Here is an 18269-nt window from a genome sequence, read left to right on the forward strand (position 1 = left end):
TGAAAGTTAATGTAAACAAAAGTAAAGTTATGGTGTTTGAGAGGAATGAAGTCACAGAGTGTGCAGTGAGGTTGGATGGTGAGGATATGGAGAATGTGAGTGCATTCAAGTACTTGGGTAGTGTGATGAGTAAGGATGGAACTTTGGGGGATGAAGTGCGTGAAAGGGTACAGCAGGGAAGGAAGGTCGTTGGTACACTGAAAGCAGTGATGAGAAATTGGGAGGTGAGTATGGAAGTTAAGAAGTCACTGCGTGATAGTATTGTGATCCCTACCCTGACGTATGGAAGCGAGGCATGGACCTTGCAAGAGGGGAACAAGTCAAGAGTGAGAGCAGTGGAAATGAGTTACTTGAGAGGAGCATGTGGAGTGACGTGGAGGGACAGGTTGACGAATGAAGAAGTGAAGGAACGATGTGGGGTGGATGTGGATGTGGTTGAGAAGATTAGGAGAAATACACTGAGGTGGTTTGGACATGTGAAGAGAATGGAGAATGAAAGACTGACTAAGAGGGTGTATGTAGGTGAGGTGGAGGGAGGGAGAGGGAGAGGTAGACCGAGGATGAGGTGGAGGGATGGAGTTGAGAGGTATATGTGGGAGGGGGGGGGTGAGTTGGGGGGAGGGTAGTCAAATGGTGGGTGACAGAGCGACTTGGAGGCGTTTTGTCTGCGGCCACCCCTTGAGGGATTAGGGCGTCGGGCTATAGATAGATAGATAGATAGTTATAATTAAAACACGAGTCCCCAACAACAATACTCAATGAAATTCACTGGCAGTAAATCTGCACCAGAGATGCACGCCAGTTTATTAAGATTACAAATTCATCCAGATGAAAACGTATTTGGTGATAAAATACCTAAGGACTGGTATTAGACTTAAATGTGTTGATAAATTTACACAAAATTAAACTATACATTGGTTTTGTTGTATAATGATTTAGAATGCAAAGAACAGAAACATTGTTATCCGTTATTTAAATGGTATGGTATGGTACGGCCGGTTAGAAATTTGACTTGTAGACGTATCCGTAATAACTAGACCTTGATTTTCACTGGTGTCTTACAGAGACAAAAGAGTGAAGCCAGACCTCCCAGATCTGTTACTTAAATGACTGAATAACCAAAGAAAAAAAAAGGCTAACTGAAGTAAAACAATGAGGCTATCTACATCTTTATTGTCATGAAAATCAAATAATCACTACGAATACAACCCAACTCATCTCTTTCCTCCGTCTTCGGGAATTAAGTGTGCATTATTATCTACACGTCAAAGTGGAAGGATGAAAGGGCTGGGGGAACAGGTAAAAAGTGTGGGGTACAGGAGAAAGTGAGTGGTGGGAGGACGTAGAGTGTGGCAGGATCAGTGTTGCTGTCGGTCTACATTCTAAATTATTTCACCTTGGGCGAGGGATAAAATGTAGAATTTGGCTGGTATTGCCAGACCAGCTAAGATTTATCTTCATTTCTAGTGTGGACAAGGCACGCAACGGAAGTTAACTGACTTATGAATGAAGATGAAATTATGTAAAATATGTTATATTTGCCTCTGTCATCTAGAGTGTTATTCATTCCGAGGAACATTTTCCAGCCTATTGTACAGAGTTTTACATAGTGAGGCTACTATTTATGTGTATGTGAAATTATGTATATGTATTTGCGTGTACATGTGTGCGTGTATGTCTTCTTGCGTGTAGGACGCTGACCAGGAGAGAGGATAAGAAACAAACTAGTTGGTGCAGGGATTCGAGAAAGCATAACCAGGGCTTTTCCTAGCCATCCCTTACCCCGTTTTGTCCTGATCCCAGTGTACACTATGATCATCTTCCACACCTCTAAATCCCATTGGAACTTGATTATATTATATTTGATAATTCCGATATCCACATAAAATAATTTTTCTGAAGCCCTTGTGTTGTGATTCAGTTCTGTAGACCTAAAGGAGAAATAACTTTATACAATGAAGATTTCAGTTCCTGTAGACGTAACGGAAGGTTGATCATAATGTTGCCAGAAGCGTCAGTCAGTCACCTACCCTTATTGGCTCTTCACTAATGTAGAAAACACTAAAATCCAGCTCAGCGAAGGGACTATCATGGAACTGATAGTTACTTTTTTTTACTTTCCATACTGAATAATTTGCTTTAAAATTATTGAGAGCTGGGGGTAAAAGAAACGTATATGGTGAAATAAGTTCAAGTATTACCCTAATCCGTCGTGTATAATAAGCAACGCTAGATTTTCTGAATACGAGTATTGTTGTCCTTGACTGTGAAATTCTTCACTATCCCAAAACCATCAGTCATACAGCAAAAATATTCACTCTGTGGCTTATACTTTTAAGGCACAGTTTCACCCAGCACCACTACTCTGTATCATCCCACCTAATTCTTTTTCTCACGTGCATTTCCTTGCACCCTTCCTCTATACACATTCAATCGTGAAGGATGTAATTATGTAACCTTCATTGCACTTAGATCACTAATTAAACAGCATCCATGTTCTGAATATATATTAGTCTGCCTCATTCACTACCTACCAATATGAAGGTCATCCCACTCATACTGTAGCTAAACACGACTTTTCTATGTCGCGATTCAGGTCACGTGTTCGACCAGCGCGCTATTATGTATTTCTTCCAACACAAAGACTGTCCGAAAAAGTGTTCTCACAGTACTAATTTTGAAATTACACTAATTACACTGAATGGCATCTGTTGTAAAGTTTCGTGCTGCTTAAAAAAATATCACTGCAGGCATGTGGCAGTAGCCTGCAGTATTGCAGGCCAGTAAGAAGCTTGGATCTACAGAAGCAGTAAATATCCAACTGGGCTTTGGAATATCTATATATCTATATCTATATATCTATCTATCTATCTATCTATCTATATATATATATATATATATATATATATATATATATATATCAGTATGTTTTCAAATATCACCGCGAGTTTTATATATGTTTATTTTGCAGTATTTTCTTATGCCCAGCTCGGTTAATTATACATAAATAATTGCTGGTGACGAAAATCTGGAGAAATTCCTCACATTTTATTTCCATTATGCCTAAGGCACCTTGATGTTAGTATGACAATATTACTCATTGTAAATATATATATATATATATATATATATATATATATATATATATATATATATATATATATATATATAAAGTTTTCTACAAGCCAAAAGAGTGCCTGGTTATATTTACGTGAATATCCTTAATGAAGATCTAATACTACAAGCAACAAACAATATTCGTAATTACTGATAATACTTTATTGTAATACGATGAAAACTTAGTTGCTTGAAGGGTTTCATGTGGAGGGGGTGGTTATGTTCTGTTGTTGCAGATCAGAGTACACGAAAAGCCTGTGGCCACGGGTGTCAGTGGGTTGCTGAAGAAGGTGATCCGTGTCCACCCGTCCGTGGTTATTACTCCATTGGGGGAGTTGGTCCCGCAGTACCTGGCACAAAGATGCGGTAATAATTAAATACAGCGTAATTTCACCGTAAGGGGAGATGGGCGGGAGGGTCACTGTTCCTGTGTTATTGTTCCCATTCTTTGGTTACTTCCTGAAACATTTTCATCGTCACAAACGACAGTACTCTGTAGGGATGTATGTAAGACAATGCACAACGTGTGTGCTCGTGGAGGGAAAAAATATATTTTTTTACAGAATTACAACAATAATAAAATCTGTTTGAAAATGAATTTGCACGACCAGTGGTTTGTAAAACCATTTTTAAAGATAAAGAATGACAACAGGGCATGGGAAAACTAAAGGGTATGTGATTCTTTAGTGTGGCAGGAAATGCTTATAGTAGGTTATTGGTTGAGAAGGTGAATGTAATCACAGATGAGATGGAGTGTGAGAAGCAGTGTGAAGTCAGGGAGGGCAGAAGATGTCTTCAACTGATATATGTACTGGGATTTCCGGCAGGAGAGTTCTTGGAACTGGACACAAAATTGCTTTTAGTACGGGAGATACTGAAGTGTTCATAGGGAATATTATTTTAGGCAGGTAGCAGGTATAATAAAACAAAACCTAACCCGCCACTGGATAGAGCTACAGTATATTGCTGTAGTAGTAGTAGTAAAGAGAGAGAGAGAGAGAGAGAGAGAGAGAGAGAGAGAGAGAGACTTATGATGGAAGACATTTATCTTCATACACATACTGATACATCTGAGACACGAAAATGTGATGTACCACTTACTCCTTCATCTCCTCCTCCCCACCACCACCACCACCACCATCATGATCATCATTCTATTTTCTACTCCTACTGTGGAGGGAGGACTCCAGGGAAACGAATAGGCAACCACAGAAGTAGGTAAACAATAAAAAAAAAAAAAATGGCATTTGAAACAGGCCACACATTCATGCACTCAATATTTAAGTTTTGAAATTCTTGGCCCCACTCAACAGGCCTGACAATCTACTCATCAAAATAAATACATAGATAAATAAATAAATAAATAGTGCTTCAAAATGCCTGTAGGATACAAAACACTCATTCAAATGAAAAATGTAAAAATGAGTGCAGTCTATTCCTGAACATCTTCATAAATAATGTCAATTCACTTGTTTTCTCTGTTAAGTCTTTTCCCTCCTCATCTTTATACCTCAAGTATTGTCACATTCACTAACCATGTTCAGCTTCTTTCTTTTTTTTTTTTCTTTTTTTTTCAAGGAAGAAGGAACCATGGACTAGAAACTCGCAAGATTGTTCCCCCCAAGAAAAAATAAGAGAGAGCCAGGTTCAATACCCGTTCATTTCGAGGTATCTGGACACACTGTGTTTAATAGACTGGAGGTCATAGGCAGTAGGAAATACAGAAGGAGACAGTTCCAGAGCTGACCTGTTGCGTGTATGAAGACTGGAAGTAACGATTAGCTAGTGCATCAAAGAGTTGGACAGAAGTGCAGAAAAGGGATGAGAGTTTGCTGCTAGACAGGTGCTACGCGCCTTTCGTAGTGGCGGGGGGATGCAAGCAGACAGTTCAGAGGAGCAGTGACAATTGAAGTAGCCATAGAAACGAGATAAAGATGCAACACTGCGGTGAAGAGCCGGGAAGAGGTGCTATGAGGAGCCTGCACCTCGTCATGTGTACCATTTTTACCATGGTTTTCTTGGTCATTCTTCCTATGCTACCATACCTTCTAAGTTCACTCGCTCTTACCACCTAACAATGAACGTCTATACTTCACATAAAAAAATAAATAAATAAATAAATGAAAAAAGATCCTGGCCCCGTCCTCCCAGCCTACTAGAGTGAATTAAACCAACATAATAATGTTGTTTTCAGTGTAACACTGTTTTAGTCTTGACCCAGCTTGGGCTGTCTTGAAGTATGAACTACTTAGACACAACGACGTGAAAAATGTCTGTGACGAACTGAAAATGCCTTATCGTTACAATGTACTTTGTTTCATTATGTAGACAGTACTTCTCTATTTAAAGGTGAATTAAGGAGATGAATCAGTGCATGGAATACTTAGTTCAGCAGCAAGTGTGCTGTGCATTATTATATACCATGTAGGTAAGCAAAGTACTCCAACATTAATACAAAGCATTATAACAGTAGGACAAATTTATCCAAAAAGCGGTGTCTAGTACCCCAGAATCATTGTAAGAAATATCGGTAGCTCATATGACGTCACAAATCTTTTTTTTTCTTTCTTGAGTAGCTGTATACTAAAACATGTATGTCAAGAGTGAAACAGGAATGCTTAGTGATGCAAAATGGAGTACCGTGTTGCAGCAATTTTTTTTTTTTTTTTTAGCTTTTAGACATGGGAAATCAGCATTTGAAATTGGCTCATTTGACGTCATACAGGTGATTTAGGTTTTCGAGTACGAGTTGCTAAGTAGTAACTTTATGTTCATTGATTGTGGATGACTAAGGTAAAAAAAAAGAGTTGGTTATTACTTGGCATGACGACGAAAGAAAGAAAACATTAAGTGATCCTCCATCAGTCTCAAGAATTTCATCTCTGTAACAGATCTTTAAGCAAGTCATAGTGCTGTGAAACTGACACACGAACTTTTGATTGCCAAGGGGAAAACTAACTCCCAACTGTGGACATGAGTACTGAGACATCTGATGACGCTAATTGAGTTGTATACTGAAATGCAATCTGTTTCCTGCCCAGAGTCGAGCATATAAAAAAAGAAAAAAGAAAAATTAAAGATGTTTTAGAAGTTGCCTTCGTTACTTAATGGTGCTTGGCTATATCATCACGTACTTAATGGTGCTTGGCTATACCATCACGTACTTAATGGTGCTTGGCTATATCATCACGTACTTAATGGTGCTTGGCTATATCATCACGTACTTAATGGTGCTTGGCTATACCATCACGTACTTAATGGTGCTTGGCTATATCATCACGTACTTAATGGTGCTGGGCTATACTATCACGTATTAACTTAATGGTGCTGGGCTATACCGTCATGTACTTAATGGTGCTTGCCTACACCGTCACATACTTAATGGAGCTTGGCTATACCGTCACGTACTAACTTAATGGTGCATGCCTATACAGTCACGTGCTAACTTAATGGCACTTGCCTATACCGTCACGTACTAACTTATTGGTGTCTGGCTGTACCGTCAGGTACTAAGACTTAATAAACTGAGCTTGAGGAACTCTATCTGGGAGTACCTCTGCCACCGCCACACTATTTTATAAATCCTGAGAAGCAGGACAGTCAATCATTCTCCGCAACTCGCCCTGTACCGTTGCGAGAGATTCAGCCTGTGTGTGTGTGTGTGTGTGGGTGGGTGGGTGGGTGGGTGTGTGTGTGTGCCTGAATTCCCTAGAATATTTGATGAATCTGAATAAAACTTCCCTGGTGAGTTAGCCCGGTTACTCCTAAACTCTTCCACTATAGAAATACTTCCATCCCTGGTTTTTAGGGGGGTAAGCCCCCTCAACAAATTTTAAAAAAAATAAAAAATAGTGAAAGAAGGCCAGATATGATTTTGATATCACGGTGCAAGTTGTACGATGGACTTTTCTGTAATTCGATATTTGGGTAGCATGATTCCCGCCCCCATGTATCTTGGGGTGTCAGCCCCCTTCCCCTCCCCCTTCCCCCCTCCAAAAAAATTAGATATAGGATAAAGTAAAGCCATGGATTTCAACGAATCTTCTCAGGTCAGCTCGCCTGGTTGTTTGACAATGTCTTCCACTACCTTAAATTTCCATGTTATTTTTAGGAGGGTCTGCCCCCCTCCAAAGCTTTAAAGGGAACAAAATAGTTGAAGGAGGGTTGATGTTGCTTAGATAGCTTAGTAAATATTGTACAATGGGCTTCCATCCACTAACTGCCACTACCACCACCACTACTACTACTACTACTACTACTGCCACTACTACTACTACTACTACTACTTCTACAACCTTTGCTACTGCTACTATTATGGTATACTGTATTTTGTAATTCTTTCAGATCGGCATGCGTATCGCAGGACTGGGTATGTGGTTTCTATGTTTTCACTTAATGCACAGGAAGAAATTGCACATCTACCTAATTCAGTTAATCTCTTGAAGGGAACTGGTAAATTATAACTAATCCCTCCAGATCAGAAAGTGCCTCCACAACTGTATGAAATATGCCGATAGTAACATTATATACTGTACTTATAGAGACATACAGTAGCATACCAAAGGCAGGTACTGATCCAGAACCATTTGCTTGGTGATCGGTACATACTGAATGCAAAAAACTGCCAGTGCATTCAGGGGGCTGATACTGACTCTAACGGATACGTTAATGTGAAGCTACAGAACGTGATGAATGTTTTTGGCGTATCAGATAGAGCCAGGATTCCAGAGGCTTGAATTGTGAGAGAATGGAAGCATGGACCATTACAGTGGGCAAATTTAGGTTGTCTGGACATTGCTACTCCTCACCCTGTCCTAGGATGGGAAAGGAGGTCCGGATGATGATGATGATGATGATGATGATGATGATGATAGTGATACTGAATAACACCGTCTGGATACAGCAGGATTGCAAAACAAATGACGTCTTGGAGGTGAAAACTTAACACGTACGTTTTTCTGGGCAGGTCGCGGTATTTGACGATGAACCGGTCATTGATGCAGTTGGTGGAGCTCTCAAGGCTGAACCAGGGACACACAAACGTCAGCTGTGTGGCGTTCCTCTCGTTGCACGTTATTTCATACTGGCACCTGAAGTTGTAAGAAAAGTTGACTGTTAATGTACTGGAAGAAGGAACTGGGTATCACAGACTTAAGCATTTTGTGGCCTTACTCTCTGGCTTTACTACAAAATTAGATTATTACCCTACTCTTTTGATCAGTTGGAAGTTTTTTTTTTATGCAAGGAAGAAGGAACCAAAGGCCAGGAGCCCGCAAAACGTTCTATCCAAGAAAAAAACAAACACAGTACTAAAGGGAGCCAAATTCAAGATCAAGATGCAGGACTATAAGTAAAACATATCAAGAATATTAGTATTAATCCTACTATGTTATGATTTCCAGTTTCATGTAAAGTTCGTGTTACTTTCAGTCATTTCACTAATAGTTTTTACTGGACAGGCATTTCATCCTTGTCTGTATTACTGCACAACTGAAGTTTAGGGAAGAACCATTTAATTTGCTATCCTGTTGTCATACATCTGTTATTAAAGAGTAATCATTTCCATTAGTATAAAGGCTAGAAAGGACAACAAAACATTAGTATAAAGGCTAGAAAGGACAACAAAACATTAGTATAAAGGCTAGAAAGGACAACAAAACATTAGTATAAAGGCTAGAAAGGACAACAAAACTGTGGCCTGTGAATTGTTTTTACATGAACGCTTTCAAAACCAATAGATACTCTCTTCCTCTCTCTCTCTCTCTCTCTCTCTCTCTCTCTGTAGTCAGTAAAAATAAAGAACTAACCCCTGACAGCAGTGAACTAGATTTTTTCCCCTCAGATCTACATTTAATTCGCAAGCAGAGATACCTCCTACAGTCCACATATAAATTGCCATCATAAGCTTCCCAACCATACAGTAGGAAAGGGTGATGCTCTTCAGCCATTAAATAAGATGAAAAACAACAACCCCAAATCTGTCCAGGTGTCCTTAAGGTTCTTTCGGAGGTTAAAGATGAAATGCAGAGGCACTTAGCAGAATTATGGAGCTTGTCACTGCATAAAGGTGTTATGCCAGAAGATTGGGAAATGGATGATGTTAGCTAAATATCTTATGATCTAGGAGTACATGGTATTTGCTAAAGCGTTAACTTAAAATTTGCTGGATGGAAATTCTTGGATAACATCATTAGAAGTACTATAAAGTTACTGATCTCTTGGAACAACTAATTTATTTACCTAAACCTGCACGGATTTGGTGACGAATATCCTGTCTAATGAAATTCCTCGAATGATTTATTTAACTGTTACCATATATCATTATACCAAGCAGGCTTCCAAAAAAAAAAAAAAATCTTATTAAAAGGCCCTCGGTAAATAATTGCACTCAGTTACATCATTGGTAATTACCGGTAAAAGTTATATAGTAACCTCCTTCATAAGAGGGGGTAAAGAGTCTTGGTAGATGGAGTGGCTTCCTCCTCGTTTATGGTAGGCAGCATAGTGTCTCAGGTATCAATTGTATGTCCTGTTCCATTCAAATGTAACAAAACTGCACTGATATTGGATTAATATTTTCGTATAAAGATGTACAGAGGACACCACGACGACGACGACAGGCTGCACTAACAACAAGCTCATAAGGATGGTGCAGATTCGTCATTCCAATGGCAAATTAGTACACAGTTAAATGTTACATGTTATAAGTGATAGAAAAAAAAGCAATTAATTAGAGGTCAAAAATCAGACTCATAAGGTGTAGAGATTTAAAGATTTAGGAGTGATTCCTATTAAACTCTGACCACAGTGCTATGACAGTCACATCAGCTTATATACAATGTTAAGGTTCAAAAAACAAATTTTCACACTTAATAAAAAAAAAAAATCTCATCACTAAATATAATAGTTCTGGAGTGTGCAATGCAATTTTTTTTTTTTTTTATAATGACACTGATACAGCATTATTAAAATCAGCGTAGTGTGGAGCAGCTAAATCAGTGTTTTTCCCAGGCAAGAAATTTTCTGATGAAATATGACAAGAAATGGGTCTGTTCTCCTCAACAAAGTATTGACTTTATGTCTGCTCTGAACCTGCCAGTGTATAGAAACTGTTTAAAATTTGAAGGTGACAGGATGAACTTCGATATTTCGTAATATTTCTTCACTAATAACGTTATTTAGGAATCGATGCTGCCGTGATAAAGAGAACCATCAAATTTTTAAGGCAGGACAGGAAAACCAGCCATTAAGAAGTGATATAACCCTTTCAGCACGAGGTGTGTCAAAGCACTAACACTGACACTGCAAAATAAGCATGATCATATCGGTAATTGTTTCTTATAATAACGTTTTATATATCTATGGAAACTAATAATTAAGCAGTTTGCAATAGTACAGAAATATTGTGCACTTTTTTATTTGCCAGAATAATTGTAAAAATCAAATAACGCACACAAGAAGGAACGTTGAGAGTGTACAGCACCGGATACCACCAAGTGATCCACAGACCGAAGATTTGACTTTGTCCTGTGCTTCTTGACCTTCGACAGATTGCTTTCAAAATCGAGTTACTTCATTCTTGTTTAATTCTTGAGCCATCCATCATCTTTGGTTCAGATCAGATCAAAATTGAGTTCACTTTGCCCACCGATCTTTCCCTGTGACTCTAACCTTTGCCTGATTGCTTTGAAAATAGGATCTTATTTTAACCTGAACCCTTTCACAAGATTTAGTTTGTAGCTAGTAAAAAAAATTTATTGAAGTTTAGCCTGACATGTGACTTTGAGTCTGATTTATCATTCTGAGAAAACAACAGGTCAGCATCTTGGGTGATCCTCAACTCATCCATCAAGTCTGATACAAATCAGATCAAAACCCTTTTAGTGCCTGTTTTTTTTCTTTTTCTTTTTTTTTCATTCACAGGCACACAGATCGAACTTTGACCTTGCCTTTAACCCTGATATTTTATCGACTGTTCTCAAAATTGTATTTCTATGTTCTTGTTTGATCATGAACACTTCCACTTACTTAGGATCAAATGAAACCAAGACTGAGCTGACCTTGCCCTGTGATTTCGGCCTGAGACCTTCCCATGACCTTGGCATTTGGTTATTCTCTAAATCGAATCCCTCAATCTTGCCTTATCCTTAACCCTTCCACAAAGTTTGGTCTAAATCAAATAGAAAAATTGTTGAAGATGATCTTGCCCTATGACAGTGGTCTTTGCCCTAGTATTCACAAAACAAAAGGTTCGGTCTTTGGCTGACCCTCAACCCTTCCATCAAGTTTCGCTAAAAGCTTATGAAAACTGAGTTATTTTGTTAGCAAGCACACTCATGGGTCGAACTTTGACCTCGGCCTGTAACCTTGACCTGTAATTGTTCTCAAAACTAAATAATTTAATTCGAGCCTTACCTTCAAACCTTTTACAAAGTTTGGTCTAAAGCTAATAAAACTTTTTTTTTTTTTTTTTTTTAACCCTGCCCCATGACGTTGGCCTTTGGCCAATTATTCTGCATTGCATTAAGTTTACTTCTTGGCTAACCCTTAACCCATCCACCAAGCTTGTTTTAAAAAGGATGAAGACTTTCTGAGATATTTAGTTAACAAGTCAAAATTTTACTTTGCCTTGTGATCTTGATCTTTCACTGATTGTTCAAAAAATTGAATCACCCCATTTTTACCTGACTGGCAACCCGTCTTCAAAGTTTGGCTAAAATTGGGTTTAAAAAAATAAAAAAGAATACAGTTGTTTTTGATAGATCGAGCTTTGATCTAGCCATGTGATCTTGACCTTTGACCTATTGTTCTACACACACACACACACACACACACACACACACACACACACACACACACACACACACACACACACACACACACAGCACCCTCATTCACTTCGCGAATAATGTAAAAATGGGAACATTGTTAGTAGCATCAGTTATTCAGGACGATGCGTCTATTACTCACCCAAATCCTCGTGCGTTTGTGGGACGACTCAGTCAACTTTATCAGTGTCTAATTTGCATCATTATACTCGCAGCGTTGCATGATTGATTAGTCATTATACTTGCAAGGGCCGCATGATTTCTTAGTCATATCATAAGATACCCAAAATGTATCGCAAAAGTACATTAAGAGGTCTCTGCATCGCCCAAGATAAAAGAGAGTAGTATGCGGACCAACCTGGACAAGTGGCCTAACGTTAGCACGAGTTTCTGCATCGCCTGTAAAATGTTCAGTTCTGCTTGGTGTTCCTTATACTAATGTTTTCTGTACGGCTCATTGCCAGGGAATCTATGACAGTGGTTTCCGTTCTGAGGCGTCCTGGACAAATACAACAGGAACTGTGGCTCCGTCCATCCAAGTACATCTTTGTTTGAAGAAGAAAAAACTAAACATCGGATCACTGCTTGAATTACCATGTAGGACATGAGATTTTAATCGCTCGGATGGCTAAAAAAAAAAAAAAAAAAAAAAGGACGGGTGCATTGACATAGCTGCTCACTCCACTAGTGTTAATTCATGTGCATGGTAAAGTATAAGTTACATTCTTGCAACCGGTAGTTCTCCATGGTTGAGTCACTGTAATGGTACAGCAGCCGTCTCATGTATAACATCGAACCCGTCACGCTGTTCCGATCTGATGTTCAACGTCTTGGAAAACTCTGCTTGGCAAAGATAAGTAGACAATACTTACAGAAGCGCCTCCTTAGCATGTTTGCTGATAACAGAGTCTGGACACAATCCTCAGCCAAAACTCCACCAAGAACTTCATCTAATTCGTTTATAGTAAATGAATAGCTTCCAAAATTCAGGAACTATTTTGCACTGCCTCCTGGTTGGCTGTCTATGAGAGGGTTGACGGTGGAATAGTTCATCGGAAAAAATTGCGTCAGAAAAGTCGTTTGGGAATTCTGTGACTAGGTAACATATATTATCCCACTGTTCACTTCCTGCCAAGATATACACTGTGGCTTCCAGGTTAGATACGGTTGATTTAGAGGGATAGGTAGGTAAGGTATCATGTTTTAATCTTCTATATCTAATATTTCATCATCTGTAGCAGGTAATACTTCAACGTTTGCACCAAGAAAGAACCATAAGGTGCCTGTGGTCTGTATGTCTATATAACTCACCTGTAGTCGACTGGGTAGTTCAAAGGGAAGTTAGGAGACTCGATGGCAACTTGCTCTCCCACCGTCATGTTGGTCTTGGTGCCACAGGATAGGGCAGTGATCTTGGAGGCTCGACTCGAACCTGCTCCTGCCCAGCCCGCCACCGGACCCACGCACACCACCACCACCACCACCACCACCAGGCACAGCGGCTGAATGGCTCTCATAGCGCCTAAGAAAAAAAAGTCCTTCAAGGAAAATATCCTAGAAGAAAATCCTTGCACAAGAGTTTTCCTAGAAGATCTATCTATCTATCTATCGCCAGACGCCTTAATCTCGTAAAGGGTGGCCACAAACAAATTGTCTCCATGTCGCTCTGTCCCCCCCCATTTCACTGCCTTACTCCCAGCTCACACCCCCCTCTCTCATATACCTCTCCACTCCATCCCTCCATCTCATCCTTGGCCTCCCCGTCCCTCTCCCCCCCCTTCACCTCATTCACATACACTCTCCTCGTCAGTCTCTCACTCTCCATCCTCTCAACATGGCCAAACCACCTCAAGCCTAGAAGATGTTGCTTGAAAGAAAAATAACCAATAAGTAATGGCGATGAAAGAAAAACAATTTGCAAGAAAAACCGTTTAGGAGAAAAATTCACATTACTGGAAAAAAAAAAAGCACCAGAAAGAAGGCAGATTAGGAGAAACCAAGTCCTGCAAGATAACTGCCCAAGAAGAAAACTATCCTAGGGGAAAATCTGTCTTTTTTTTTTTTTTTTTTTTTTATGTGACCGACTCTGGGCATAGGCTTCACAGCCTGGTTTCAAGGCCCAGTAGTCCTCCAACGTACCGCACACCTCTACATGTCACCACTTCGGCACTAACACCCACCGTCCATATTGAATACATGCTAGGGCTGTCTCATACAGGACTGGTGTATTGGTATTAGCGGGGGTATTTTTACGACATGTCAGCGGGTCTTCTGGTAGATCAGTAAAATCTGATTTTATGAAATTCAAATCCTTAAACTGTTCCCTGCCTCAGCGGGATTTGAACCCGGGTCCGTCAGGACTGCAGGCCAACTCTCTACCGATTGAGCCACCGCCTCCCCCAAATATCAATCTATAGTCCGACGCCCTAATCCAGCAAAGGGTGGCCGCAGACAAAACCCCTCCAAGTCGCTCTGTCACCCACCATTTGACTGCCCTCCCCCCAAGTCACTCCCTCCCTCCCTCATATACCTCTCAGCTCCATCCCTCCACCTCATCCTCGGTCAAAAAATAAAAAATAAAAAAAAATCGAAGAAAATGTTTATCGTCAAGAATAAACACTCATGAAATAAATCGTCCTGGGTGAAAACTGAAGCGGAAAAAATTGCTGGTGGAAAACCGTGATTAGAGAAGACTGTCCTGGAAGAAAATAGGTCTTGAATAAATAATCTTATTGGAGAACAGTTATGGACACAAATATCCTTGAAACAAAACTCATTGTAGAAAAAGAAAATGTGCAATCCGAGGCTAGTCTAGAGTGAGGGAAAATGACATGCCAGAAAACTGCCATTTTGGAACCCAGTCGTGTTGAACAAGAGGCTGAAGAAAAGGAGTCCAGGAGAAAAGATACTTTGTGAGTAACGCGTCCTTGAGAGAAAATTCTCGTGAAGAAAAAGTGTTGGGGAGAGAAAAGGACTGAGAGGAAAATGTCCTGCAGACAAAAAAAAAAAAAAGTTTGAGAGAAAATAATAGAAAAGAAAGTTTCATTTAAAGAACAGTATCTCTGAGAAAATCGTCACCGTGGGAGAGAAAAACTAAGGATACCTCTGATAGCCGCACTCACACTAACCTTATCCACCATCTTCCCTCCAGCACATCCCAAAAGTCCCCTCTGTCGAACACATCCGTCAGACACACCTCAGATGTACAATCAGCATCAAAAGTCCTGTCACCTCTCCTACTTTTTCACCCATGGTCTACGAAAATTACTGTGGTGAATCCATAGCAACGACACTATACTGCTTGTGCTCTAACTTGGGCCAGGTTTTTGTCCTTTTGCAGCTTATTTCATGTAAGTCAATTGCAGGGTATTCCATTGCTAATCTGTTACCATAATTCAGCATTCAAGATGGAGATGTGGAAAATTTTGTTCAAGTTAAAGTAAATTAGAGTAGATTATTTTTTTATTCATTAGTTTTCCCTTCCCCTTTTTCGTCATAAAAAAGAAAAAATTATGAGCATATTAACACTGATCTGTGGATAAATATAATGTCCAGTGTAGGTTGTTGTGGACGTCAACTTAATTATTTCCAAAACTCGTAGAGAGAGAAGCAGGAGAAATGAATGAACTTTTGATGCCGACTGTACAACCAGATGCATGTTTATAAAGCTCTGTGGTTGACACTTGTATGATTATTCCTTCAAGATGCACGTTTATAAAGCTTGGTGGTTGACACTTGCCTTATTATTCCTTCAAGAAGATACACTGACTCAGTGTCGCTGGGAAACCCGCTGGATTTGGCTGGATGAATGCAGTAAAAATGAAGAGAAAAGAGTCTTGCAGGAGATAAAAATTGAGAGAATATATTCACGGCAAGAAAGGCGTCGTGGTGAGATAATTATCGTACAAAGATAATTATTCAAGAGAGAAACGTGACAGGGAGAAAGTTGTTATGGAGACAAACCCGTCCTTCAAAGAAAATTTTTCGAGAGAGGGAGAGAGAGAGAGAGAGAGAGAGAGAGAGAGAGAGAGAGAGAGAGAGGGCGGGGGGAAAGGAGAGGGGAAACATACTAGAAATATAATCAACCCTGGAAAAGAGCAACAATGCCTGGGTACAAAATATAGGTAAATACATGAGGGAGCGGTGCTTGGGGTGGCGGGAGGAAGAATGAGGAATATCTATCTATCTGTCCATTTATCTGTCCATCTATTTATCTGTCTTTCTACTTACCGATTTATGAACACTGACGAGCCACAAGCAGAAACAAACTTTGAGAAAAGATAAGACTTAGAAAAATGCTAATTAACTACACAAGGGTCACTTAGACGGATGATAAATATTAATAGGTCTCACTCATTTACCAGACCACGACGCACAACAGCTCAACAAAATCCCTATCTGTAGTACTTAATGCTGACGAGACTGTGGTGCCTGATACTTACTAGGCGTGAAAGACGAGGTGAGTGTGTGTATGAGGTGGCGTAGACAGGTGTTGGGGTTATATATCAGGCAGAGTCCTCCCCTGCTCTCTCCCATCCCCCCCTTCCTCCCTCCGCTTCGCTTACCTTTTTCTCAACCCTCTCTCCTCTCTTACTTCCCTATTTTCACACTATCCACCATCCCTCCCTCCCTCCCTCTCTCTCTCTCTCTCTCTCTCTCGCTTAGTAATGTCCTAAATGACAGTCAATCCAATCATTACGAAGTTCTTCTTTACGAGCGGCATTGTAATAAGAATGAAAAAACACCTAAAATATAATGCAAAAAAGTACCACAACAGATATACTCAAGAATTAATAGACCACCATGTAAAAACCACCGTGGGTACATATACATTCCTCGACCAATGTTTTTGGCATCACATGTTACTGGCTGTCATAACGAACTTCATCCAAACAGGTGTAATAAACCTTCCAGTCAGCGTCAGTCCTGCCCTTCAGGGCACCTTTCCAGCAGTACTGATTCTAATATCATATGCGAAGGGTTGATGTGTTCTTCTTTAAGTAAAATGAAATCGTTGGTCAGACCTCTCACTATAACATTACTTTGAAATACTCTTGTGCTGATCCTCCATTTCCTCTCCCTCTAAGTTCTAGATGCCTAATAGCGTAATTTCCTCAAAATTTGTGCACCTGATGGCAAAACTTCATGTGCTCTGAGTGATGGGACAATAGTGCCCGACACACCTAATAGGTGGCGTCACCGCATGTAAACTCACTCCCTGCCGCCTCTCCTGTATCATTCACTCCCTAGTATTCACACCTTCTCCTCCCCTCTCACCTCCTTTCATCCTTTCACACTTTAACCCTCCTCACCCCCTCACGTCCGCCTCTCCTCCTTTCTCTCATCTCCCAGACGGACTTTGATGCATGGTCGTGGGGAGTTCGGACGTGTTTTTCTGGCTCTCCTCTAGCTTTCAGGGCTGCCCCACCGGCATTAGTTTTGTAAATAAAGCGATTAAGAGTTAGGTTAGCTAGTACTAATTTTCCTCCCAGCTCTTTAGAGATATAGTGTCTATATCTGTTTCCTGAGATTGCCTTTGCTTACTCACCTCTGGAGTGTACCTCCCACTGATCGCTCTGGGGTGTGAGTGACACACAGGCACGTCCTCCCGAGAGTGGTTTGAGAGGGTAATCTCAGACTAGGTGGGTCTTCCCCAGGTACTCTGTCCCTTGCTCGTTTTTCTCTTTCTTCCCACTTCCCCCGCGAGGGGGAAGTGGTACCTATGGAGGACGCCCCTACTGCCTCCCCCCCCTTCAGGGGGGGAGGTAGTCCTGACGATAATCACCTTACCGTGACTGACCGGCCCCAGACTGACGGACGCCAGACTCGATCCCCACTTGACGTTCCCCTTGAGAATGCGACCTACGTGACACTTCATGCTTTAGGTTCCACTCCCCTGTCCAGACTCAATCCCTTCATTGTCAAGAAGGTGATTGATCACTGTGCGGGAGAGGTGGAACAAGTAAAAAAAACTTGGAAATGGAGACCTCCTGGTTAAGACATTCAATTCTGCTCAGGTTAAAGACTTGCTAAAGCTGCGTAAGTTTCACTGCCATGATATCGAGGCCAAGATCCCAACATCCATGATTTCCTGCAAGGGTGTTATCACTTGCAGGGATCTCATGGTGATGAGTGAGGAAGAAATCATACAGGAACTTGCTCAGCAGGATGTAATTGATGCCAGATTCATCACTCGTTATCAGGAAGGCGTAAGGACGAAGACAGCCACTGTTATCCTCACTTTTGGCAAAGTTTTGCTACCTACAAATGTCAAAGCAGGATATGAAATTGTAAATGTAAGACCTTATATCCCGAATCCCCTTC

At 40.5% G+C, this 18269-nt stretch overlaps 1 protein-coding gene across 1 annotated transcript; it reads right to left on the reverse strand.

Annotated features, from left to right (window-relative positions):
* Positions 1-3264: 3264 nt before the first annotated feature.
* Positions 3265-13462, reverse strand: LOC145395508 (uncharacterized). The gene is made up of 3 exons (XM_080269117.1): positions 13257-13462; positions 8070-8207; positions 3265-3467 (listed from the first exon to the last, which is right to left on the reverse strand). Exons 1-3 carry the CDS (start codon positions 13460-13462, stop codon positions 3335-3337), a joined length of 477 nt encoding a protein of 158 aa, XP_080125243.1. The 3' UTR covers positions 3265-3334.
* Positions 13463-18269: the final 4807 nt, after the last annotated feature.

The sequence above is a fragment of the Coenobita brevimanus genome, chromosome 31, assembly GCF_032717465.1.
Source record: "Coenobita brevimanus isolate Jiangsu-jjx chromosome 31, ASM3271746v2, whole genome shotgun sequence".
NCBI classification, from domain to species: Eukaryota; Metazoa; Arthropoda; class Malacostraca; order Decapoda; family Coenobitidae; genus Coenobita; species Coenobita brevimanus.